Below are 24,744 nucleotides of genomic sequence, written 5' to 3'. Positions count from 1 at the left end.
CTTTTGTTCCAAGTCCCGACATCTCTCCTGAAGAGACTTCTTCATGTTTTCAGCTTCCTCCAGCTTTTTCTGGGCTTCCTGCAAGTCTTTTATTAATGACCTCATTCGTGATTTCAATGCTTCAACTTCCTTCGGCGATTGATTGATCGTACTATTCAATCCCTCTACTGGAGCAGCTGTTTCAGCATTTTGTTGTTCGACATTGACGTGAGTCAGCGTACTTTTGGCATCCAAGTGTTGCTCTGCTGCCATCTTCTCAGTCTGTGTTGCAACCTCAGCTATTTCAATAACTTTTGAGAGCTCCGAACCCCTTTCCTTTGAAGATTGAAGCTCGTGTTCAAATTGTTCCCATTTCAGCGTCTTGTCCCTCAGCATATGAAGGAGTTGGCTGACCGTTAACTCTTCTGACCTCATCCATTTCCCAGTAGCTGCAGGGCTGTTTATAACCTTGCCCTGGGGCTCCTTTGCTGTTTCTACTTCACCATCATCCGCAGCCTCCACCATTCGAATTTCCACAAATGAATCGTCCGGTGATGCTGCACCCAACTTCAGTAGGAGCTCGGAATTCATGGCGACCAACTCAGCCTTTTCTGCCTGCAATCTGCTAACAAGCGCCTTCAGTTGCTGAACATCTTGCTCCACCAGATTAGAGCACGCACCTTCAGAAACTGAATCAGCTTCGATTCGTTTGGCCTCCTTGCGCAGACGGTTTGTGTGCTCCTGCTCCCTTTTCTCCCTCAGCTGTTTCTGTTGTCTTTCCAGATTCTCCCACTCTGTGTCAAAGAACGTTTTCATTGCTTTTATCTCTTGCTCGAGACGGCAACTCAATTGTTCTAATTGCTGTTGTAATTTGAAATGGAGTTGAGTTCGAGCCCGGTGTTCCTCAGACTTGTGCATGTCTGTAAACTGGACAGACTCAGAATTCTCTGCCAAACTATGTTGTTGTTGTTCAGTGGAATTCTGTTCTGAAACTTTGTTCTCCTTTGAAGCATCAGTATTTATGCACTCCTTCGTTTTTCCAACCTTAGTCATCAAGTCCATTTTAGACTTGTCTTTCGCACCTGGGCTGGTCTTGTCGTCATCCGTTTCAGAGTCTGAGCTGATTGTCTTCACTGAGTTCTCACTCGTTATTGCTTTTAGGTAGTGCCATTCCATGTTTATTTCCCTGATCCACTCCCGTCCCAGAAGTGGTGGACCTCCCTCAGGTAGTACATATAAGTCCATTCCTTGGTGTTCTTTGCCCCTGTCTCTCACCTTGACTTGTATCTTTCCCATGGGGTATACTTTATGCCCCGTGTATGTCTGCAATACGATCTTGGTATCTCTCAAGGGTATATGTGAGAATAGCTGGTTGTAATCCCTTCGATTTATGACTGATAGGGCTGATCTTGTGTCCAATTCCATTTTCACTTGGACTCCGCTACTTTTAGTGCGACCCAGATAGTTTGTAGGTCAGTTTCCTTACTCACATTGTGAATTCTCAGACTGCCCAGTTCCTGGCCGTTCGGGTCTGAATCCGAATTCTGTTCATCTGAACTCTTCTCAGCCACCTTGTGTACCTTGCTGTACTTTTCCTGCGGTGACTTTTTTCTGTTGTTGGTCTTCTTTCCTGACCGGCATACTTTAGCTATGTGACCAAGCTTGCCACATTTTCTACATTCCTGGTTTTTAAACCAGCATTGGTTCTGGTCGTGTGTTGTCTTCCCACAACGATAACATTTTGTTGTACCCGAAGTCATTTGATCCACGCTGAGTACCGCTGCCTTCAGCTGCATTTCCGCAGTGCCTCTCGCGGCTGCTTCGTGTGATGCTGCAATAAGGACAGCCTTGTCAAGTGTAAGATCGTTCTCTTCGAGCAGTCGCTTTTGTGTTCCTTCCTTCGACAACCCGCACACGAACTTGTCTCTCAATGCCTCTGTCAGATTTTCCCCAAACTGGCAGTATTTCGCTAGTCTACGCAGTTCGACCAAGTATTCTGCGTTGCTTTCCTCTTTCCATTGCGTTCTCGCATAAAATTTGAATCGTTCCGCCAACATCAGCGGTGTGGGGTTCAAATGATCCTTCAGGACAGCAACAATATCAGCGAAAGTCTGATCCGCCGGTTTAGCTGGTGATAGAAGATGCTTCAATAGTCCATATGTCTTCGCCCCCATTGCGTTTAATAAGGTGAGAGCTTTATCATCATCTGCTATTTTATTGGCCTCACAATATATCTCGATGCGTTCTACGTACGTGGCCCAATCTTCCACCTCGGAATCGAAGTTGTTGATGTTACCATGCTTAGGCATCTTCACTATCTTTTTGAGAAACCACAACGAATTTGTTCGTTACTTTTTTTTTTCCAAAAATGGCAGTTTCCCGCGCTTGTCTTCTTCCCCGCCCACTTTCAAAATGGCGGTTTCCCGCTTCTGTCTTCTTCCCCGCCTACTGGCGGCTTCCCGCGTTTCTTCCCCTGGCGGGAGGGGTAAGCTTTCCTTCGGGCGACGACCGCTGGCTTTCGGAGTTCGCAACCTGCGCGCCGGCTTCAGTGCGTTCCTTGTTCCCTTTTCTCGGCCGGCAACCGGTGCTGGGGACAACCCGTTGGCGGCGAACAGTTCCAGCCGCTGGGCGGAATCTCGCTCGGTCTCCCTCGCTCGGTCCCGTTCCCCCTTCACTCGGGCTCTGTCTCTCCCTCAGCGGCTTCCAATCGCGCCTCCCAGCCCTCTCGCAGTCCGGTCCTTTCCTCCCCCGGCTGCGGCTGAGTTCTCCGCGGTTTTATTTATTTTTATATCTTCCCGCGCCTTACGATCCCGGTCGCAGCGCCTCGTGGCCTTGGTAGCTGCCCGGCCTTTTTCGCCGGTCGCGGTCTAGCTGTCTCACGACGCTGTTGCGTCTCCCAGCCCGCTTGTAGCCCGGTCTCTCACACCGGCTGCGTTCCCGCTTGTAGCCCGGTCTCTCACACCGGCTGCGTTCCCGCTTGTACCACGGCTTCCGTGCCGTACGCTGCCCCAGTCTCAGCGCCTCTGGGCCCGACTTCTGTCCGGCTCCTTTCCCCCGACCGTGGTCGAGTTCACTGCCCTTATCCTCCGTTTCTTTTTATTTTCCCCCTACTCACAGTCAACGTGGCCGACTTGCTTCTCTTGGCTGATCGGCTCACTCACCGCCGTGGCAGAAGGGACAATAACAGCCTGTTGCTGATGGAAGGCTTCGTGTCTGAATCCTTCCTTCTTCCTTGCTCTGCAGACTCGAGTCTTCTCTCAGCAGAACGACGAGGGCGGGTGCCTCTTCTCGACGCTCGTTAACTGCTTCGGGTGTGTCGCTGCCGCAGGGTAAGATCGAACCCGTCGCCACTGTAAAGTCTGTGGTTTATATGATGAATTAATACACAGACTACCAGAGTAACTTTAACAGAACTTTACTATTCGAAGGTCAGGGCGAATCTGCCCAATAAATCCTTACACAGCACTTATATACCGGTGTGGACACTCCCGGTATTACAGTATACAGCAGCCAAGATAAAGTAGTGCAACACCTAAAATAGTTCTCTTAAAGGTGGACGGTTACATACAATAGTTCTCTTAAAGGTAGAACGGTTACATACACTACACCTGGCACCCCCTGAGTGAGGCTGCCAGCGGCCTCCATGTTCCTCGCGATGAGGTGCAAAAACATAACATTCTCTAGCTGAGCCTCAGTTCACAGAACCTACCCCCACCCCAGCTCTCAGTTAAGGTGCTAAACACTGGGGAACGTTGGGAGTTGAAAGCTGTGCTTCATATCCCAGCTTCAGAAGAGATGGTAGTGCCGCTTGGAGTGCCAGCCATCGCATTGTAAGTATTAAAAATTAACATGAATATATAGTTTCCTTTTGTCAGTGGGGTTATCCAATATCTCAATTATCCAGACCGGAGGCTCCAGGTTTTGATCCTTAGTCTGTTAGCTGAATTAGTTGATCATAGACAGAATGACAGTGGGCACTACAATTGGCCTCACCACATCTGGGTTGGGGAGAGCAACAATCAGCACTCTCTTGATGCTATCTAGTGATACCTGCTGCAAGTGCACATCTGGAGATTTTGGATGAGGACAGGATGTGGCTTGGGTGAGATAGCTCCTACGGTTAAATAGCCAGCCAGTGCCCACTATCAAGGTTCACACATGAATAATGGCATTTTGGTGAGTTAGCAGCCAGTGCCCACTGCCCAGTACCTATGGATCGCTAACCCATCAAAGAGCCAACACTATCAAGAGAGCGAGAGAAATTAGCAGAGAAAATTGGTGACAGCCAAAGGTGGCAGGACATTCAGCCTTGGGAAGCATCACATACAAGCTCCAGTCTGTTCTGTCCTGACATTGAAACACACACATGCACACTGGATAGTAATCAGGAGTAAGAACACCGTTGATGTTATCCGCTCCTAGCTCAGGGCCAATTGTAATACTTCCTGTAATCCTGGCTGAGATCAGCTAACACTGCACAGGTTGAAGGTCAAACTTGGGACCTCCCTGGTCTGTACGGCTCTGTGCACACCAGGCAATGCATTGATCTGTTGCGCCATCAAGGCACTCAACTGACAAATGAATTTTAATGGAGAACTTGATGTCGCTGTGTTTAAGTTAACGGGTGTCTGTGTGCATGTTTATTTTAATATCTATGCGTGTCCATCTGCACATTTTTCATGTGTGTTTGTGTGTGCACATTGTATTTCTGTGTACTTGTACGTCTGTGTATGTACGTAGGAGACCAGACTGAGGGACCAGAAAGAAAGTAGGGATTAGTTCCAAAGTAGGTCAAAGGTGATAAGTGTATAATTATGGAAAATATTCTCCCAGCTCTCAGCAAGGAAATGAATCGTAATTAGCCAATTTGGGATCTGTTCCAGTCATTCACGTATTTTTTTTTTGCTGATGTCCCAGTGAAAGTAAAGTGAGGTTATCCCTCTGATCATCCCTCCCACCTCTCTCTGTGCATGAATCTCACTACTGCTCTCCAAATAGGCAAGGCTGATAGGGAACTTATTGTGTTGGGGGTGTGGATAGTGGGGGGTAGGAGTGGGGGGAATGGAGAGAGAATGGGAGGCAACTAGGGGACAGGAAACTACATCCAACTACTGCTTGGTACAACCAACTGCTATGATAGGTGTGAAATGTACCAGATGAAATTTGTATCTCACTTTTTCTTTAGGTTTCTGGTGACATTCCCAGCTATATTACGTACAGGCAGCTGCACCAGGTTGTATTTGTAAGTAGTGAAGCCATCACTCCTGAGCTTGACAGAAAACAGGTGGCCTCTTAATCCTCCTTTGGCAACCCACTGCGACTCGTGCTGGCTGGGACGATAGGAATCTGAGTCCGGGTAAAGCCTTGAGAAAATGAGCTTGGTGTTTTTTGGAGAATGAAGGAGAAGCGGAAGCCATCAAATCACAGCCTTGAAATAAATTTTCTTTTACCCATTGGCCTGCCAGCCTGTCCGTGATAATTCCAACGCGCCCCTTCGCTCCACCATTGGTGACCATGTCTTCAGTGGCCAAGGCCCCATGCTCTGGAACCCCATCCCTGAACCCCTCTGACTCCCTACCTCCCTCACCTCCTTTAGAATCCTCCCTAATACTCACCTCTTTAACCAAATGTGATGAAATATTCCATTCACCACTGCCTGTGACTGAGATCGGTTCCAGTGTCATTTCCCTTCCCCCAGACCTCATTGTATTGTGTACTGGAATGTGCTGTATTGTATACTGGAATGTGCTGGAATGTGCTGTGTGTAGGGCTCCGCCCATACCTGGCCCCGTTTGTAAGCTAGCTTCAGTCTGGCCTCAGTCTCCAGAAGGAAGACATCTCTCTCTCTTACGTGTTACTTTCTAAGTTAATAAAAGCCTTGTTTTTGTTCTGCTAACTTCGAGTCTCGGAATTATTGAGGCACATCAATTTTATTAACTTATTTTTCAACACTATGGATCAACTCCTGAAACCCGAACGTTTGGATTTGGATCAACATGCTCCGGACGCATCAGCACGCTTCAGACACTGGTTTGAGTGTATGGAATTCTTCCTGGACAATTCCGCAGCCGTCAAAGACGCTACGGACGCTGCGAGGATGAGACTCGGAATTCTGCGGAATTGGGTAAGCCACCGGGTTTACCCCCTCATCCAAGACGCCGAGACGTACCTGGCCACCTGCGACATCTTAAAGGCGCATTACCAGCAGCCTACGAATGAGGTGTATGCTAGGCACCTGCTCGCTACCCGCGCACAGCGACCTGGGGAATCGGTGGAGGAGTTCCTAAGCACCCTGAAAATGCTTGGCAAAAACTGCAAGTGCCGAGATGTAAAAGCCGCAGTGTGCACTGACGAGCTTGTTCGCGATGCCTTCATCACAGGCCTCAGCTCCACTTACATCCGGCAAAGACTGCTGGAAAAAACGGGGTTGGACCTGAAACAGGCTGCGGACACCGCGCGATTCCTGGATGTGGCCCAGAGAAACTCGGACGCCTACTCTTCAGCCCGCGCCGTCCACGCCGCCACGTGTGCACCGAGGGTGCCGCCATCTTGGAAGGCATCTTCCCCACCCGACAGCCCGACACCGGCTGGGCCCCGCTCTCCCCCCAGAAGCCCTACGACAGCCGCGATGCGTCAGGGACCCAACTGCTACTTCTGCGGGCAGCCAAAGCACACCAGAAACCTGTGCCCGGCGAAAGGCACCACCTGCTTTAAGTGCGGTAAGAAGGGGCACTTCGGGTGTGCAGAGGGAACCCCGCCGGAAAACCAACCGCCGGAAAACCCGCCACCGCCGCGTGTGCGCCGTGGGAGCGGCCATCTTGGACGCCATCTTGCCCGACCTCGTGGGGTCCGCCATCTTGTGAGCAGACAGCGTGGACGCCATCTTGTATCGATCAGAGCCCTACAGTGGCATCGGTCACAGTGGACCAGACCAGGCCGCACCCGCTATCCAGATCAATGGTGGACATCGAGGTAAACGGGTGCCGGGTTAAATGCTTAATTGACAGTGGAAGCACGGAGAGCTTTATCCACCCAGAACTGGCACAACAACTCTCCCTAAAGGTGGTCCCTACTCAGGGTACCATCTCTATGGCTGATAAAACCCAGACATCGACCATTCTGGGTTACTGCACGGTACAATTGTGCGTTAACGGAACTGTATATGATAATTTTAAAGTATTAATCATGAAGAACCTATGTGCGAGCGTGATCTTGGGCCTGGATTTCCAGTGCAACCACCAAAGCATCACGCTCAAGTACGGTGGGTCCCAGCCGCCCCTCACAGTGTGCGGTCTGGCTACCCTGAAGGTAAAGCCGCCTTCGCTATTCGCGAACCTTACCCCTAACTGCCGGCCAATAGCGACCAAAAGCAGGAGGTACAGCTGGGAGGACAGGCGGTTTATCGCGACCGAGGTAGACAGGCTCCTGAAAGAGCGCATTATTGAACACAGCAACAGCCCGTGGCGCGCCCAAGTGGTAGTGGTAAGGGGTAGCGAGAAGAAACGGATGGTGATCGACTATAGTCAAACGATCAACAGGTACACCCTACTAGACGCCTACCCGCTACCCCGCATATCAGAAATGGTGAACCAAATCGCCCAATACCGGGTGTTCTCCACCATCGACCTCAAGTCAGCGTACCACCAGCTCCCTATCAGACCAGAGGACCGCCCGTACACCACCTTCGAGGCGAACGGACGCCTCTACCAATTCCTCAGAGTCCCCTTTGGGGTGACGAATGGGGTCTCGGTCTTCCAGAGGGAGATGGACCGCATGGTCGATGACCACCACTTGCAGGCAACCTTCCCCTACCTCGACAACGTCACCATCTGCGGTCACAACCAGCAGGATCACGACTCGAACCTCGAGAGGTTCCTGAAAACCGCACAAAAACTCAACCTCACCTACAACGAGGACAAGTGCGTTTACAACACCACGCGCCTCTGCATACTAGGCAGCGTGGTGGAGAATGGGGAAATCGGGCCAGACCCCGACCGATTGCGCCCCCTACGGGAGCTGCCCCTGCCCAACACTCCCAAAGCCCTGAAAAGGTGCCTGGGGTTATTTTCTTATTATTCCCAATGGGTCCCCAACTACTCCGACAAAGCCCGCCCCCTCTTGAAAGCATCCTCTTTCCCGCTCTCTGCTGAGGCCCACGCCGCCTTCAAAAGCATTAAGCAGGATATTGAGCGGGCCACGCTACAGGCAGTGGACGAGAACACTCCATTTCAAGTGGAAAGTGATGCGTCTGACTTCGCCTTGGCGGCCACCCTCAACCAGGCGGGGCGGCCCGTAGCTTTCTTCTCGAGGACCCTCCAAGGGCCCGAGATCAGACACTCCTCCGTGGAAAAGGAGGCCCAAGCCATCGTGGAGGCAGTGCGCCACTGGCGCCACTACCTAGCCGGCAAACGCTTCACCCTACTTACCGACCAGCGGTTGGTAGCGTTTATGTTCAATAATAAACAGAGGGGGAAGATTAAAAATGATAAGATTCTTAGGTGGCGGATCGAGCTCTCCACCTTCGAGTACAACATCATTTACCGGCCAGGGGCCCTTAACGAATCCCCTGACGCCCTCTCACGAGGGATGTGTGCCAGCGCCACCGGGGATCGGCTACAGACCCTCCACAACAACCTCTGCCACCCAGGGGTCACACGGCTGTTCCACTTCATAAAGTCCCGTAACTTACCCTACTCGATTGAGGAAGTTCGGTCTCTGACCAGGAACTGCCGCACTTGCGCTGAGTGCAAGCCTCGGTTCTACCGCCCAGATAGAGCCCACTTAATCAAAGCTACACGGCCCTTTGAGCGGCTCAGCTTAGATTTCAAGGGCCCCCTCCCGTCCGTCGACCGCAATGTTTACTTCCTGAACATTGTGGACGAATACTCCCGGTTCCCATTCGCCTTCCCCTGCCCAGACATGACCAGCGCCACGGTCATTAAATGCCTCAACAGCCTGTTCTGCCTGTTCGGTATGCCGAGCTACATCCATACGGATAGGGGGGCGTCCTTCATGAGTGAAGAGCTACGCCAGTACATGCTGTCCAAGGGGATCGCCACGAGCCGTACCACCAGCTACAACCCCCGGGGTAACGGCCAAGTGGAGCGAGAGAACGGGACAGTATGGAAAGCAGTCACTCTAGCTCTAAGGACCAAGGGCCTCCCTATCTCCCACTGGCAGGAAGTCCTCTCGGATGTGCTCCATTCGATACGGTCGCTATTGTGTACGGCCACTAATACCACGCCTCATGAACGAATGTTTGTCTTTCCCCGGAAATCCACCTCAGGCGTATCCATGCCGTCATGGCTCTCCACCCCAGGTCCGGTACTCGTGCGAAGGCATGTGAGGGGCCACAAGATGGACCCTCTCGTGGAGCCAGTACACCTACTCCACGCCAACCCCCAATACGCATATGTCCGGCACACCGACGGAAGGGAGGACACCGTGTCCATAAAAGACGTCGCCCCAGCCGGCATCGACAACAACCACGGCAATAGCGGCAACGACGATCACAGCAACTCTTACCCACCCACTACTCTTTCATCACCCCCGGAAGAACACCGACCAACGGCACCCCCACCAACTACCCCTCCAACAACCCTGGCGGCACCCCCGGCAGAGACCCAGGAGGCTACCGGGGACACCCAGCCGACACCCGCGGCACCGCAACAGCCACGTCGGTCGCAGAGGACTATCAAACCCCCGAACAGACTAAATCTATAGAAGGGGTGAATGTGATGAAATATTCCATTCACCACTGCCTGTGACTGAGATCGGTTCCAGTGTCATTTCCCTTCCCCCAGACCTCATTGTATTGTGTACTGGAATGTGCTGTATTGTATACTGGAATGTGCTGTGTGTAGGGCTCTGCCCATACCTGGCCCCGTTTGTAAGCTAGCTTCAGTCTGGCCTCAGTCTCCAGAAGGAAGACATCTCTCTCTCTTACGTGTTACTTTCTAAGTTAATAAAAGCCTTGTTTTTGTTCTGCTAACTTCGAGTCTCGGAATTATTGAGGCACATCACCAAACTTTGGGTCACCTCTCCAATATCTCTTTCTTTGGCTCAGCATCCATCTTTTTCTTTACACTTCTGTAAAGCGTCTTGGACTTTTTTTCTATGTTAAAGGCACTACATAAATTCAGGTTGTTGTTTATCCCTTTCTCATATAAACCCAGACAGAAATGTTCCTCAAAATCAACTGCAACTTGATACAGGAGCGGTGGCAACATCACAATCCTCCAGTCAACACTGAAAGCTCCCAGCGATGCAAAACTGGAATAAAGCCAGCCCTTACTACCAGCCTTTATAGTCACAGGGGCTTTTCCGAGAGGAAAGGATACCCTCCTTGTTGTGAAAAGAAAAGTGAGATAAAACCGTTAATCCGTCAAACCTGCCGCATCCAGGCAACAGCGAAACCTCCGACACCATTAGCCCACCCTCTAACCACACTATTCCCCCAGAAGAAGCCGAAAAACCGGAGGCCGATTCAGGAAAAACTGGGAAATTTCTCTCCGACTCCTGAAGGCAATCAAGCAAAGGCTACAGGAGACTGCAGTAGCCCTTAACTCCTCGTAATCACATCGAACTAGAACTGAAATGTCCTCTTCTCAGGGGAACTTGTCAAATCCCCTTTTGATTGATTATAGCGACTCCTTATCAGTCGGATTTTTGGGCAATTTGTTCCGAAACCATAACATACAGTGTTGTTTATGCTTATTTATTGATTTTTCCCCCTCATTCTTCTCCCCTCCTCTCCTGAAGGTGCTGTGGCACTACCTGCCCTCTAGTTCTGGCCGCCGCAGTACAATAAGGATATTGAGAGGATACAGAAGAGAGCAACCAGAATAATTGAGGGGATGGAGAGATTGGATTAGGGCGAGCGATTACGTAAAGTGGGCATTTTCTTAGAGGTTGAGAGGTGGTATGATTGCTGTTATTAGGACTCTAAAAGAGACGAGATAATGTCAACCATGACGAGCTATTTCCCCTTGTCCTGAACAGTAGAACCAGAGGACATGTCCTGCGTTTGAAGGAGGATAAATTCAAAAGTAAACTGTGGAAACATTATTTTAGTGAGCAAACGGTAAATCTATGGAACAGGCTCTCTCAGGAGACGGCGAAAGCATAAAGTGTTGATTCATTCAAAGGCAAATGAGATAGATTTCTTTCAGACAATAATATTTTGGGATACAGTGTATGAGTAATTTGAGACATAACATATGGTAAGTGTAGTATGCGGAGTTCCCAAAGCTCTCCACCACTGCCGGGTTTTTCGCGCCTCATGTCTGGGTCTATTGTAGACTAATTGATAGAGACTGATTGCTGTGGTCAGTCAGCAACTCCATTATTGTTGCATCGTGCAACTACCGGGATAGTACAAGGCGAACGAGATGAACCTTGGACTTTTATCACCTTGTAATTCCTATGTTCCTAAATGGCCTGTCTGTGGCACCTCAACCAACATGTTGTCGGAGTTATAAACTTACATTCCAAAAACAGTCTAGTAAAGTAGCAGAAAGCAACCAGGGAGGACTGCAGGCTGTAAACTGACGCCAAGAATAAAATAACTCCCTAAGCTGCCCCAGCCTTGTTCTCGTGGTTCATGATGTTATCTGAACTCGAGATAGGCGACGGCCTTGAAAACACTGTCTGCTCCCTATAACTTTGTATGCTGCACTAACTATAGCAGTAATCTCGAACCAGCAGTCCTGTTCTCAGTAATTCATTTGTAAGACAATTGAAATCAACATGCGGGCAGTGGGGTGATGGAGAGGTGCACAGGACGTCAGGGAGCTTTTATTTATTCCAGTTTCTGAGGCAAGTTTGTGTGTAGATGTAGGGTATCGACACACAAATCCAGCTCAGCTTTTGTACCATTTTTTTGTCGGTGTGCTGCGATCTTTCTCGGGGACTTTATAGTCATTTTAGAAGCTGTTGGATGTCTTGTGCAACATGAAGACCTATTACCAGCTGCTCAGGTTCATGGTCAGGCTTCAGAAGTGTATTAAGTACCCAATGTTATGCTGATGCCGGGTCGAGTGAATGTTACGCAAAGTGTGCTGTCACGTTGGTGAGCTTTAACCAAATAAGGTCAGCCAAGAGGATGAGAGTTTGCTGCCACCACTGTCAGTTTAGTGTCTTTGTTGTAACGGCTTTTGTTACAAGCAGCTCAACGAGCATGGTGGGTCGGCCTGCATTCCTAAACTTCTTTTTGGAACAGGAAAAGACTAATTAGGTACAACAAGCCTGTTCTTGGCCCCTCTTACAAAACTTCTTAAAAAATAGAAAAAAAGAGCTTGCATTTATACAAAGAGATTTGCATTTATATAGCGCCTTTCACGACGTCAGGACGCTTTACAGCCAATTAAATACTTTTTGAAGTGGAGCCACTGTTGTAACGTAGGAGACGCCGCAGCCAATTCACGCACAGCAAGCTCCCACAATCAGCAATGAGGTAAATGACCTGATAATCTGTGGTGAAAGGATAAATATTGGCCAGGACACTGGGGAGAACACCCCTGCTCTTCTTCGAGATAGTGTCCTGGGATCTTTTACGTCCACCTGAGAGGGCAGACGGGGCCTCGGTTTAACGTCACATTCGAAAGACGGCACCTGCGACAGTGCAGCACTCTCTCAGTACTGTATTGCACTGGAGTGTCAGCCTAGACTTTGTGCTCTTACCATATCTCTCAGTCCCTTCTCTCTCCAGAAACACATTTAATTGGCTCTTAAACCCATTTATTCTGTCTCAGTGACTTTCCCAGTAAATTATTCCACATTCTGCTTTGGATAAAATAAAGTTTTGCCTGACTTCCCTTCTTATCCCTGCCTTCCTAATTTTACCTGTGTCCGTGGATTTTGAACCTTTCAAACAGGGAACAATATATCTATTCTTAAATGCTTCAATCACTAACTCTGGTAGTGCATTTCACAATTTCACAACCCTCTGTAAAACGGTTCTCCCGCTCTCTGTCCTAAATCTCTAACAACAACAACTTGTATTTATATAGCGCCTTTAACATAGTAAACCATTCCAAGGCGCTTCACAGGAGTATTATAAGACAAAAAAAACTGACACCGAGCCATACAAGGAGAAATTAGGGCAGATGACCAAAAGCTTGGTCAAAGAGGTAGGTTTTAAGGAGCGTTTTAAAGGAGGAAAGAGAGACGGAGAGGTTTAGGCAGGGAATTCCAGAGCTTAGGGCCTAGGCAGCAGAAGGCACGGCCACCAATGGTTGAGCGATTATAATCAAATATTTTAATATAACATTTTAAAAGATTAAAGGGGAAAAATTCAGTTGCTTTGCGCCTCCTGTTAGCGGGGCGCTAATGGGGCGCAAAGCAACTAGCGCCTGGGCACTAAACACTACCGCCACGATCTCCTGAGCTCGCAGATTGTGACGTCAGTCGAGTGTGCAACGCCCCAGTAGCTCCCCGGACCGGATATTGAGTGGCGCCCCCTGCCTTAGCGTCTGCCGCTAGCAACGACAGGTTGAGGGGAACGTTTTGCAGTCAGGAAGGGGCTTGGGGAGCGCTATTTTTGCACCACACATTCTGAGTGAGAGAGAGAGACTTCTGGAGAGATTCAACGCTGTGTGAAGGAGTTTTGGGTACTGGGCAGCACTTTGAAGGTTCATTTTGATTTGACCTTCCTTGTATCGATTTAGAAGAGACTGTGGGGGCTGCACTCTGAGCTCTTTCCCTGGGCCTCTCCATTGTTCTTTCCAGCAGAACTGATGTACAGGTCTCTCCAGGCCGAGATTCAAGGTTGCAATGAGCAGGGTGTGGATGGAGAGCAGGATCGACCCTCCCCTTTAAGAACTGGCCGGCACCAGTGTGTCTGTGTTCCATTGCTGACTGACATCACATGAGCTTCGCCAGCACTCTGAGGTAGCGCCTCGCTCCTCGGCGTTAGCGCCTTAAGAGAGGTGTGTAGCGCCTGATTTAGCGCTCCAATCACCTCCAGGGGCGATAGAAGCCAAGTTTGCAGTCGGAGGCGATAATTAGCGCCAGGCTCTAAACTTTGCGCCCGGCCGATAATTGCGGCCCAAACAGGGCGATACCAAATTTCTCCCCCTAATATTCCCTGCTCCCAACAGAGGGTCTCGGGTCTTAGATATTAGCCAAGGAGACAGTTGATGCAATTATGGGTCTCAGTGCCCCAGGACACTGACCAGTGTTGCCTGCTGAACAGTGCCTGGACACTGGCGCACAGGATCAGGCTCGGCTGTGACACCCTCCAAGGTCAAATAGCCAGTCAGCAACTCATATTCCGGGCACAATTAATGTTTCAATGTCTACATTTCCTTTTTTGACCTTTCTCCCTTTTCTTAAACCAAAGCTGAAAAATGCCAGTTATACACAGCAGGCCAGTTAGCATCTGCAAGAGAAAAGACAGGTTAACAGCAGAGATGGGGCATAACAGCAGGGCCATCCTGAAGAGTCCTCAGCCAAGATCCTCTCCTTACCTAAGAAAGGATATACTTGCCATAGAGGGAGTGCAGCGAAGGTTCACCAGACTGGTTCCTGGGATGGCAGGACTGTCGTATGAGGAGGGATTGGGTCGACTAGGCCTGTATTCACTAGAGTTTAGAAGAATGAGAGGGGATCTCATTCAAACGTCTAAAATTCTGACAGGGCTAGACAGGCTGGATACAGGGAGGATGTTTCCCCAGGCTGGGGGGTCTAGAACGAGGGGTCACAGTCTCGGGATACGTGGTAGGACATTTAGGACTGAGATGAGGAGAAATTTCTTCACTCAGAGGGTGGTGAACCTGTGGAATTCTCTACCACAGAAGGCTGTGGAGGCCAAGTCACTGAATATATTTAAGAAGGAGATAGATAGATTTCTAGACACAAAAGGAATCAAGGGGTATGGGGAGAGAGGGGGAATATGGTATTGAGATAGAGGATCAGCCACGATCATATTGAATGGCGGAGCAGGCTCGAAGGGCCGAATGGCCGACTCCTGCTCCTATTGTTCTATGTTTCTATGCTTATTGTCTGGATGACAACTGACCTTCTAGCATTTGCTGTTTTTAAATTCAGATTTCCAATATTTGCTACTCGACGTTTTGGGGGTAATTTTTACCAGTATCCGCTGGTGGCAGGGACCCTCGCCCCATGGCAGCACATAATGTGGGTGCGCCGCGTACATTTCTCCCACAGTCAGCAGACAGGAGCATCCGGCCCCGATTTTCCAAATTGCATTGTTGGCGGGCAAGGTTCCTCGTCGCCGGTGCACCCCCCCCCCACTCCCGGATTTTCTCCTTTTAAGCTTTGTGTCATTTCCAGCCCTTTCAGCCCATTGCACTCTCTGACCTGTTGGATGTCACTGGGAGAAATGCCTCTTTGATTTTTTTTTCCTACACTTGTGTGCGTCACACCGGGAGAGCTAACCGAGCGGCAAAATTCTGTCCCATTATCTGATTAAAAAAGGAGCTGTATTTAGGACTGAGCTAATTAGGCAAATACCTAACACATGAGACCCATTTCCACAGGCGCAGTGAACATGGAAAGCAACACTTGCCCAACAACACTCAGAGACCTATCGGAGAAAGCGTAACCAAATCAGGAAAAGCTTTGGAGAGAAAGGAGGAAATGTGCCAAAATTCCCGGTCTGGGGTGGAGAGAGAAGACAAAAAAGGGAATGGAATGTTTAAAAAGTGTACTGAGGGGATTTGAACAAGAGAACAAGTTGAGTTTTTTTCTTGCATGCAATCTGATCTGTGCATGCGTTTACAAAGTGAATGTTGCTGTTTAGGAACCCCTGTGGTTCAGTGGGGAAATGAGCCACCCTTTGTCGTACTGGCCCATACAGATCCTCCAACCCAGGCTCAGTTCCACCTTGGGATGCCGCACGTACCACTGAACCAGCCTAACCCCCCCCCCCAAGAGAGTCTTTTGAGAGTCACAACTACTGCGCATTTCAGCTGCACTGTCCTGCCATCTTACGATGAGCAGCTCGGCCACACAAGGGGCTTGAGTGGACAAGGAGATGCGAATCCTCCCACTAACCCACCAGTGACCAACCAACATACAGGAAACTTTGGATTATCCGGAGGTTAACTGTCCGGAATGCTCGAGCCACCGGTAAAAATCAGGAGCCGTTTCGTTAGGTTTTTTTTTTTTTAGTTGCTTTTTTTCACCAGTCAGGCTCTGCAAGGTCTCGCTGAAGCTGTTGCTAAGCTACAGAGACACTTGCAAGGTACGGCCGACTGTTTAGAAGCTGTTGCTAAGCAACAGGGTTTGTTGCCAGATATGGAGCTCAAAATCTCCGTATGTTTTAACATTAGCGCTGGTTTGTCTGGCAGTTTTGAGGGAACGGCAACAGCTCGGTCCCGTCGGTGCCGGATAGCACAAAGTTTCCTGTATTTAGATATGTACATAAATAATCCCTCCCTGCATCCTCACTGTGTTGAAATCAGGGCTCGTACCAGCTCCCGCTCTCACTCATTCTTCCCCAGCACCTCAAAACCGTGGAATTCCCCACCTCCCTCAGTATTCCCATCCTCCTGCAATCCGCAGGCTTTTAAAGCCCCAACTTGACGTTGCTTAACCATTGCGAGAACATTATCCTGTTCTCCCCTCCCTGGGGTGACTCTGTAACTAAAACCAACGTGCTGCAACACCAGGGAGCCTTCAGAGTTCAAAATACGTAAATAACAAGGTTTGTGTTTTAACCATAGGAGTTGGTCAACAAGTGGCATAAATGTGCGTGAAATATATATAATTATACACACTTTTGTACACATAGCATTTGTGCGTTTTCCTAAATTTAGAATCTTTATGTGTTTACATCACTATGTGCAAATTACTCCTGTAATTTTGCACCTTTGGTGTCACATGCTCCTTGTCCTTCATTCATCGCTGACACAATCCTTCCCTGTGAAGTCCCTCCAAATGGAGGGAAGGAAGGCAGGAGGTGGCGGGGCGGAGATCAGGCATTTGCGGTTCCAAAGGATTGTTAATCTATGCAAGGAATAGCACAGGGAGTACAGGCAAGATAAGCTGAGCGTGCTGGCGGGATGCCAAGGCTGCAGATATTGAATGCCAGATGCTCGGACTCAGATCCTGTGTAAAACAAACCTGCTTTATAAGCACCGAATGGCAGTTTAACCGCTGCCTGCAGGCGCTGTTTACTTTGCCTTGGGGCTCACAGCACATCCTGTATCCGATCATATCCCCCTCTCCTCAGCCAAACTGAACTCTTAAACCTGCAACTTCTGTAGATTCAACAACGCCTGATCAATTTCAGGTGTGTCCATTCATCCAAAATTGACCAAACAGGGAATATTAAATGTCACTAAAATAGATTCAGAATGCTGACGACTCGACCTCCCCTGAAGACTTAGTGGCCAAATGTATTGCCTGCTGCAGCTCTGGGCCATACAGACCATAAGCAGGGCTGCCAACCCTTCGGGATCGCCCTGGAGTCTTCAGCAATGAACGATTAATCTTCAGAGGACTGATGCGGGGGAAACATCATATGGGCGTTAAAAAAAACACTTTCATTTACTGGTTGTAAAAATACAGGAAACTTTCGTTTAACCGGAGGTTAAATGTTCGGAAAGCTCTATCTACCGGCAAAATTCAGGAGCCGTTTCCTATAAGTTTTGTTTACTTCGCGTTGCTTTTTTCCCCCAGCCAGGCTCTGCAAGGTCTAGCTGAAGCTGTTGCTTAGCTACAGAGACGCTTTTAAGCTGCGGCCGACTGTTTTGAAGCTGTTGCTAAGCAACAGGGTTTGTTGCTTCACACGGAGCTCAAAAGCTCCGTATGTTTTAACATTAGCGCTGGTTTCTACGGCAGTTTTGATGGTACGGCACCAGCTCGGTCCCGTCAGTGCCGGATACCAGAAAGTTTCCTGTATTGGAGATGGGGAGCAAAGGCTGTTTGACCGGGCGGGAGGTCATGTGATGAAACCTCCAAGAATAGGCCCAACCAGAGTTGGCAAGCCTAACCGGAAGGTCCCAGGCTGCATCCCTGGTCTGTGATGAATTAGCAGACCTTGGTCAAGGCAATAGCAGTAGCGGCACAGACGGCTTCGGTGTTCCTGTTTGCTACTCAGCAGCCCCTGCTGGAAACCGCGTGTGTGGCGCTGCCGGGTGAGGGCGGGTTCAGGGCCCGGCTGTGAACCCTCCCACAAATCACCTGGCAATGCTCACTGTCTCGCCACATGAGTGACGAATGGCCGCTGGGCTGGGACGAGGCAATGGGCCCATGGAATGATACTGCACCAAGAGGCCTCACTTTGAGGCCCTCAGGAAACCTGGGGCGATACCTGGGCGGGGAGGGGGAACACGCTACGACGACTTGTAAGGCCCCTCACTGCGAATCTGTGTGGTATCAGCTAACGCCACAAACTGACGATCGCATCTGCGGCCTTCTGATCTGCATATTACAGTTCATTTATAATAAATATGTCAAGAATATATTTCACATGTGCATTAGAAATAGTCTCAGGAAGTATTTCAGAAGACTGTTTGTTTATGGTTTAGAAATTATATTTGACGTTGGTGTCTTTCCACAGAGGCATGTCTCCTTTCAGACAGAACGACGTGTGCTCCCTGAATACACTGGCAGTGTTAGCATTTATATATATAGTAGGTGAGCCTGGCTCTAAGCGCCTGCATAAACAGAACTGCTGCTTGAAGGCTTTAGTAACTAGAGCCAAAGAACGGTCGGCACACACTAGAAGCTGGAGACCCAAGGTTCGTCGAAATCGGGCCTTGGGTCTCATTTTGTTTGTCACGGTGAGCTGCCGTCACCTGCCGCATCTCCAGAGGCAGCTCGCTGCTTTGCTCTGCTCCAGTTTGGGCCGGCTGCCTCACCGGGTGAGACCCTCGATTAAGCCCTGGGAGGGGGTAGGGGAGGAGAATGGGAGGTGGGGTAGCGCGAGCTGGCAGCAGCCTGCAGGAGTGCTGTGGAGTCAGGAGGTGCACTCCCGGCTCCACACGAAGGTAAAGTAAAACAAAAACAAGCGGCCTCCAGTGGTCCCTGTAAGGCTGGCTGGTAAGACCACATGTAGACTAGATAATCCTGAATGAACCAGGCACCTGCTCCGCTCAGCGCTGCCCATTTAACTGAAAGGGTCTTTAAACAGCTTAGGCCCCTCACTAACATAGGCAAGGGGCCTAACGCCTGTTTTAGGTGGCTGCCAAAGATGCCTTTACAAATATGGTGGCGCACGAAACGCAGGCGCAGATTAGCTGCGGAACTTTACGCCTGAAAATTGATGCTTTTTGCCCGGTTCTGCATGATCGCGCTAGATTGCTTTCTGTTTTAGGGATCTCCTTTAAAGGGGAAGTACCTCTTAATTGCTAGTGTTGGTCATACGATGGTTAATGGGATTGTATTTACAATCTACCAACCAGAAGAGTATGACCCCGACTGTACTACTTCCTGCTAGTTAACTCAACACATAAAGTCATAAAAGTCAGCAAACAAGGAAAGGATATTCAGCCAATCAAGCCCAATACTTCCACACTGCTTGCAAAATCATCCTTATCTTGGACTCTACTCATTTCCATCCATCCATCCATCTCCATTACATCTGTACATCTCCATTATTCAACTCTGTCCTGCTGCCCTCCTCAGGCATTCTCTCCATCCTCCTCTCTTCCCCATCCCAGCAGCTCAGGAACCACCACGTCCCATGTAGAATTTGAGCATCTCAGTCTGTACCTACTCCTCCAATCGTGCTCCCAACCGCATACTTATTCAGATCCTTTTAAAAGTAGTTCATTGTCTTTTGTAAACTGGTAGCAAATAGTTGTTTGCCCAGTGGTGCATCAGCTGTGGGGAGTGCGCCAAGTATCAACACCTGAGGCTGGCAGCAAAAAACAGACTTCAAAAAAAAAATTCCACCCATTCCTATTTTCTGCTCTCCTGAAGGCATTGTCACCTTGTTGGGATTGGGCTGACAGGCACCAGTACTGCACCCAAATGGTCATTATTATTACAGGCTATTTGACATTGGATGCCTTGCAGCTAAGCCTGGTCCTGTTCTCTCCCAATGTCCACGCGCATACTCGTTCCAGCACGTGTGACTGGACCGTGATTGGGAGGAAGAATCTTGGCAAACTTTTAAGCCAAGGCTGCTGAGGAAACTTGTAACCCTCTATTATCACCCTGGCTAATTAAACACCAGAGCCTTCCTGTTTGTAATGCTCAGCGACTCACTGGATAAACCCCCTGTGCGACGGTAAGGGGCTGGAGTATAGGCTTATTCTTTATAAAATGGATGGGTAGAGGCGCACATTCCCACGCACCTGACGCTTGAATGCAGCTGTCAAGCCACACGTGGCGCAGTGAGAGAGATGAAGGGCCCTGTCTTGTCACTTCAGCTGGTCAGGAGAGAGGTGGGACCAGCAGGGTTAGGAGGGCGGTCGACTGTGAGTGACAAATTAGTGCCAGTTGTACTGGATTATAGGCATCTTTATATACTGTGTTCACTAGGAACCAGATTGAGACTGCCCACTCTCATCCCACTGCGAGCAGACAGAGGATGCTTTCATCCCAACAATTTGGACTGGATTAAGATCCACACCCAAAGGTGAAACATCAGTGTCTAACTCACTGCACCACCCAGCCCCGCTCACAGATTGGTTTTATTTTGTTCTTCCATTTATATATATTTTTTACTATAAACTTTGTTGCAGGTACAGAGCTGAGGCAATGGCGACGGGGAGGAGAACCAGCCAGGGAGGATTCCAGATGCTGGGTTAAGAGTGGCTATTTTTGTTTTATTTAATCCGTGGCCTGTTAACTGTCCACTGAAGCATTAGGCCCAGGATATAGAGGGTCTCACTAAACAGCAGGGGAAAAGATGCCAGAGAGACTAAAGCTGTAAAAACAGGTTGGTACTTACATTATACCCAATTTAACAACCAGACCGCTCCCTATTTTGATACCCAGGTCCTCATTTGCCCCAGGCCGGCCCCCAGTTTGATATCCAGCTTTACAAGTGTGAATGTGCACGGGCAAAGAGGAGAGTTTTCCTGCACAGTATGGGGTAAAGGGCTGAATTGAGAATATTTACAGGTCTGCTCCTAGATTCACTGTATCACAGGCGTGACAGAATCCCACACTGTCCCCTTTGGTGCAACTTTCAGGCAAAAGTAACTTCAGTGGTAGAAAACTAGGAAATGGTGTACAACGCCAGAACCTTCGCCAATCAGTTGCTGGAACGGTTTTGTATGAATGAGGTGTTAATCTTCTACAGTTCTGTTCTGCTCTTTATGTTTCACACAGATGTGTAAATCACAAACGTAAAAGCTGAACACATGAGGATAAAGTAACGCTAGACAGAACCTTAAGACGGTTTCCCTGAGCAAAAGAGAAGAAAATTCTGCCTGTGTTCCCATTCCTGAATGCTATCCGGTAACCTCTGTTGGAAGGTGAAGGTGCTGACTCTTTGGTGGGGTGTGTCTCCATGGCTGCCAGTCATGCTCCATTACCTCACCCATACCACCATCCTTCAAGTACAAGCCGATTCAGGGAGTGTTGGGAGGCCACTCAACTGTGGTGGACATCTCAGGTGCATCGATGCTGTCCTCATCAGACAAATGTAGTGCGACTACAGGATATCCCAAAGCACTTCATGTACAATTAAATACTTTCAGTGTTATATAGGCAAATGCAGCAGCCAATTTGTACAAAGGAACATCCTACAAGCAGTAAATGAGATGAATGACCAGTTAATCCATGTGTGATGGTTTTAGTTGAGACGCAGACAACTCCCTTCTCTTTAATGTTATGGGATCTTTTATGTCCATGGGACCAGGTAGATACAGTCTTGGTTCAGTGTCGCCAACAATACAGCATTCCCTCAATACTGCACTCAAGTCCTGGAGTGGAGCTTGAACTCTCACCCCTCTGGCTCAGAGGTGAGAGCGCTACCAATTGAGCCAAGCTGACACATATAGGCCTAGAGATTGGTCCGTGCACGCTACCCGACCCCCGACACCCACCCCCGTGATCCCCGGCCCATGCCCAGACCCATGCCCCCAATCCCGATCCCCGACCCAGGCCCTGGTCCCCGACACCACTTGCCCGAGGGTCGCTGCGGCGCTAGCAGTGGCCCAAACTTGGACTCCTCTTCACCAGTGGGCTCTTCACGCTTCGCCAGGATCATTGAAACGAGGCCTGAGGCCCAATATCTGAGGGCCTCGCGCCTCACCATTTAGGCGAGGTGGGGGGCGCAAACTATGCGCCATCGCCCCCCCCCCCAAGATGGCTACGGCCCAATTTCTAGTCCATACAGTCTACCTCATCATGGAATCTACTCCATCCATTTAATCTCCTGAAGGAAAATTCTGTATAAATATCCCTGATACCCAAAGGAAATAAAGCAAATCGCCAGAATATTCATCCATCTTCAGGTTCTTGTTCAACCCTGGCCTGCTGCCCTCACCAGACAACACTTCCACCACCACCTCTAGGGTCCATTAGCATAAAAATCACGATGTCCCGTGGAGTATTTGATCTTTTTCCCTGGTTTTCTTCCTTTTTCTACTCCTTCCTCTTCTGAAGGTGCTGGTATACAGCTCCACGCGCAGGTGCCACCCATCTCACTGGCCATTCATGTGTAGCTATTCCTCAACATCCACACACGTGGGGCCTTCCAGCAGAGGTGGGAACCCTGACTGAACACTGGGCAGAGTCACTGCAAACTCAGCCCTGAACCTGAGGCTTTCCTGCTCTGTACGGCTCAGTCCCACTACATGGGGAGCATTTTACATCCACCCACTCAGCCATCAGGATGTACATGTAGCCTTTGCTATTAGAATGATTAATTACTCAGTTGATAGCAGTCTGTTGAAAGTTTGTTTAACACTAGCATTCCTAAGTGCTTTTATTTAAACGTATTAGTGACGCAGCATGTGTCCCTCATAACATTGGGCTCATCAAAAACTGGACACAGACCTCAACTAAACTGACACAGTGTATATGTGTGAAAACTGGATATCCAGGAGTGAGTTCAAAGCTGTAATCTCATCTGACAGTTTTTAACTTTGGTGAGCCTTCAATGAGAATACTGCCTTCTATCCCTTACCGGCTGCCTATCATTATCTGCAAAATTCACTATCTTAATATAATGACTTCAGAAATCCTAAGAGTGGGATCTCCCACTCACTGTAAGCTGTTTTCCAACAAAGCCTCTCAGTCTGCGCGAGCCCAATATTTGTTCAATCCTGCTCTCTTATTTGGTTGTAAATGAATCACAAAAAAGACAACTCGGGAGTCAAGACTCCAAACCGCCACGCAGAACATTTCAAACAAAATTCAAATTTCTTTTTTTTTAAAAGAATGGAACTATACATAATTTTCCAAAAAAAAAGTATTTTTGTAAAAACCTGAAGATTTTCAAAGAAGCCTTTCTCGCAGAGAAATCATCATTTATTTCTGAAATATTTCTGTGTTTAATATTTTCCATATTAACTGCATCAGAGATCTGCCACAACACTGGTAATTATTAATCTCCCCCCCTCCACCGCCTGCCCACCCACCCGTTCAAAAAATAGTATTTCTTACCTGTCTGGGCTGAAATACAGAGGAACACAGCCAGCGTCAGGAGAACCAGGTGTCTGAATCCCATCTTGTACATACTTATTTCTTTTATTAAGATCGATTTGCTTTCCAGCTTTAAAACAAAACCCAGCACGGTCCAGTGGTATTTTGAAAGGCTAAGCTGTCGAGCAGCTTTTCAAACCAGACTTTGATCAACTTTGCAAACAGTCTGGGAGAAAACAAGGAACAGCTTTGGCTTCCAGACTCCTATATATTTGGGATGGAAATTTTGCAGGAAGAGGCACTGTGACGCCTCGGAGTGAAGTGGATTGGGTGTGGATCCCGGGAGGGGGGTGGGTGGGGGGGGAGTTGGAATGATGTCAGACTCAGGATAAGCTTGAGACTCATTCAGTCTGTACCCACTTTAAACAGTGTGGGCCAGTGCCAGCAATCGAGATCTTTCATCTAAAAGGAATCCAGTTCTGTGAGATATATTTAGTGAGGAGTTCAGTGGGGGACAGCCGAGAAATTAATAGCTGTATAATTTGTTGTTGGAGAAAGAACAACTTGATGGTTTGTAATCAAAGCATTTTTAGATTATTGATTATAATCCTTTTAATATCCCAAAACATTCTATACCAAATCACAAACTCAACAAGCATTTGCTTCCTGTTTTATTAGTTTTTTTTCCCCCCCTTCCAATTATCTCCCCTGAAAGTCTCAACTCAGGTACTGGACACTCTCCCGTGCCAGGGCAAATTATTCGACTGTGGTGGGTAGCACAGCCAAGACCAATCCCTGTCCTCAATGGATATTCATTTTCTGGGGCAATTTTCCTGTCCTTAATGCCCTGTCTGCACTAGTTCACAAGGGAGCCATGGACCAATAAAATGGACAGAAACCGGGGGTGGGAGGGTAATCTTCACCTTCACCGCCATAGAGGTAATCTGAGGGAGCGCATCACCATTTTCATCTCATGGATTTGCAAAGAATGGGATGAGAATCGGGCAGGTTCTACGCCGGGTGGGTCATCCTCTCCGCCAGATTACGGCCAGGTGGTAAAGATGAACATTATCGCCCCCTGGTCTCTGCCCCTTTGCTCACGGCACGTATTTCCGGCTAGCTGGGGCGGACGGGGATGCTCCTGCCTGTAACCAGCCCGAGCTGCACTAAAATATGGTAATGACACATCCCAACCCTTTCTCCAGACTTTATCCCAGGTCTCTGCCACTACCAAAGGAAGTCCAGAAGCAC

At 48.9% G+C, this 24,744-nt stretch overlaps 1 protein-coding gene across 1 annotated transcript in view; it reads right to left on the bottom strand.

Annotated features, from left to right (window-relative positions):
• LOC147100556 (uncharacterized) overlaps positions 1-23,829 on the bottom strand; it is a 34,659-nt gene extending 10,830 nt beyond the window's left edge. The window contains exon 1 of the mRNA XM_085966925.1: positions 23,515-23,829. Within this exon, the coding sequence (XP_085823051.1) occupies positions 23,515-23,587 (73 nt within the window). The 5' untranslated portion in view covers positions 23,588-23,829. The remainder of the gene's footprint in view (positions 1-23,514) is intronic.
• Between the last annotated feature and the right edge of the window lie 915 nt (positions 23,830-24,744).

The sequence above is a fragment of the Somniosus microcephalus genome, chromosome 25, assembly GCF_052327205.1.
Source record: "Somniosus microcephalus isolate GS21.2 chromosome 25, FLI_Smic_1.0, whole genome shotgun sequence".
Classification (NCBI taxonomy): domain Eukaryota; kingdom Metazoa; phylum Chordata; class Chondrichthyes; order Squaliformes; family Somniosidae; genus Somniosus; species Somniosus microcephalus.
This window is presented reverse-complemented; position numbering and strand designations above follow the sequence as displayed.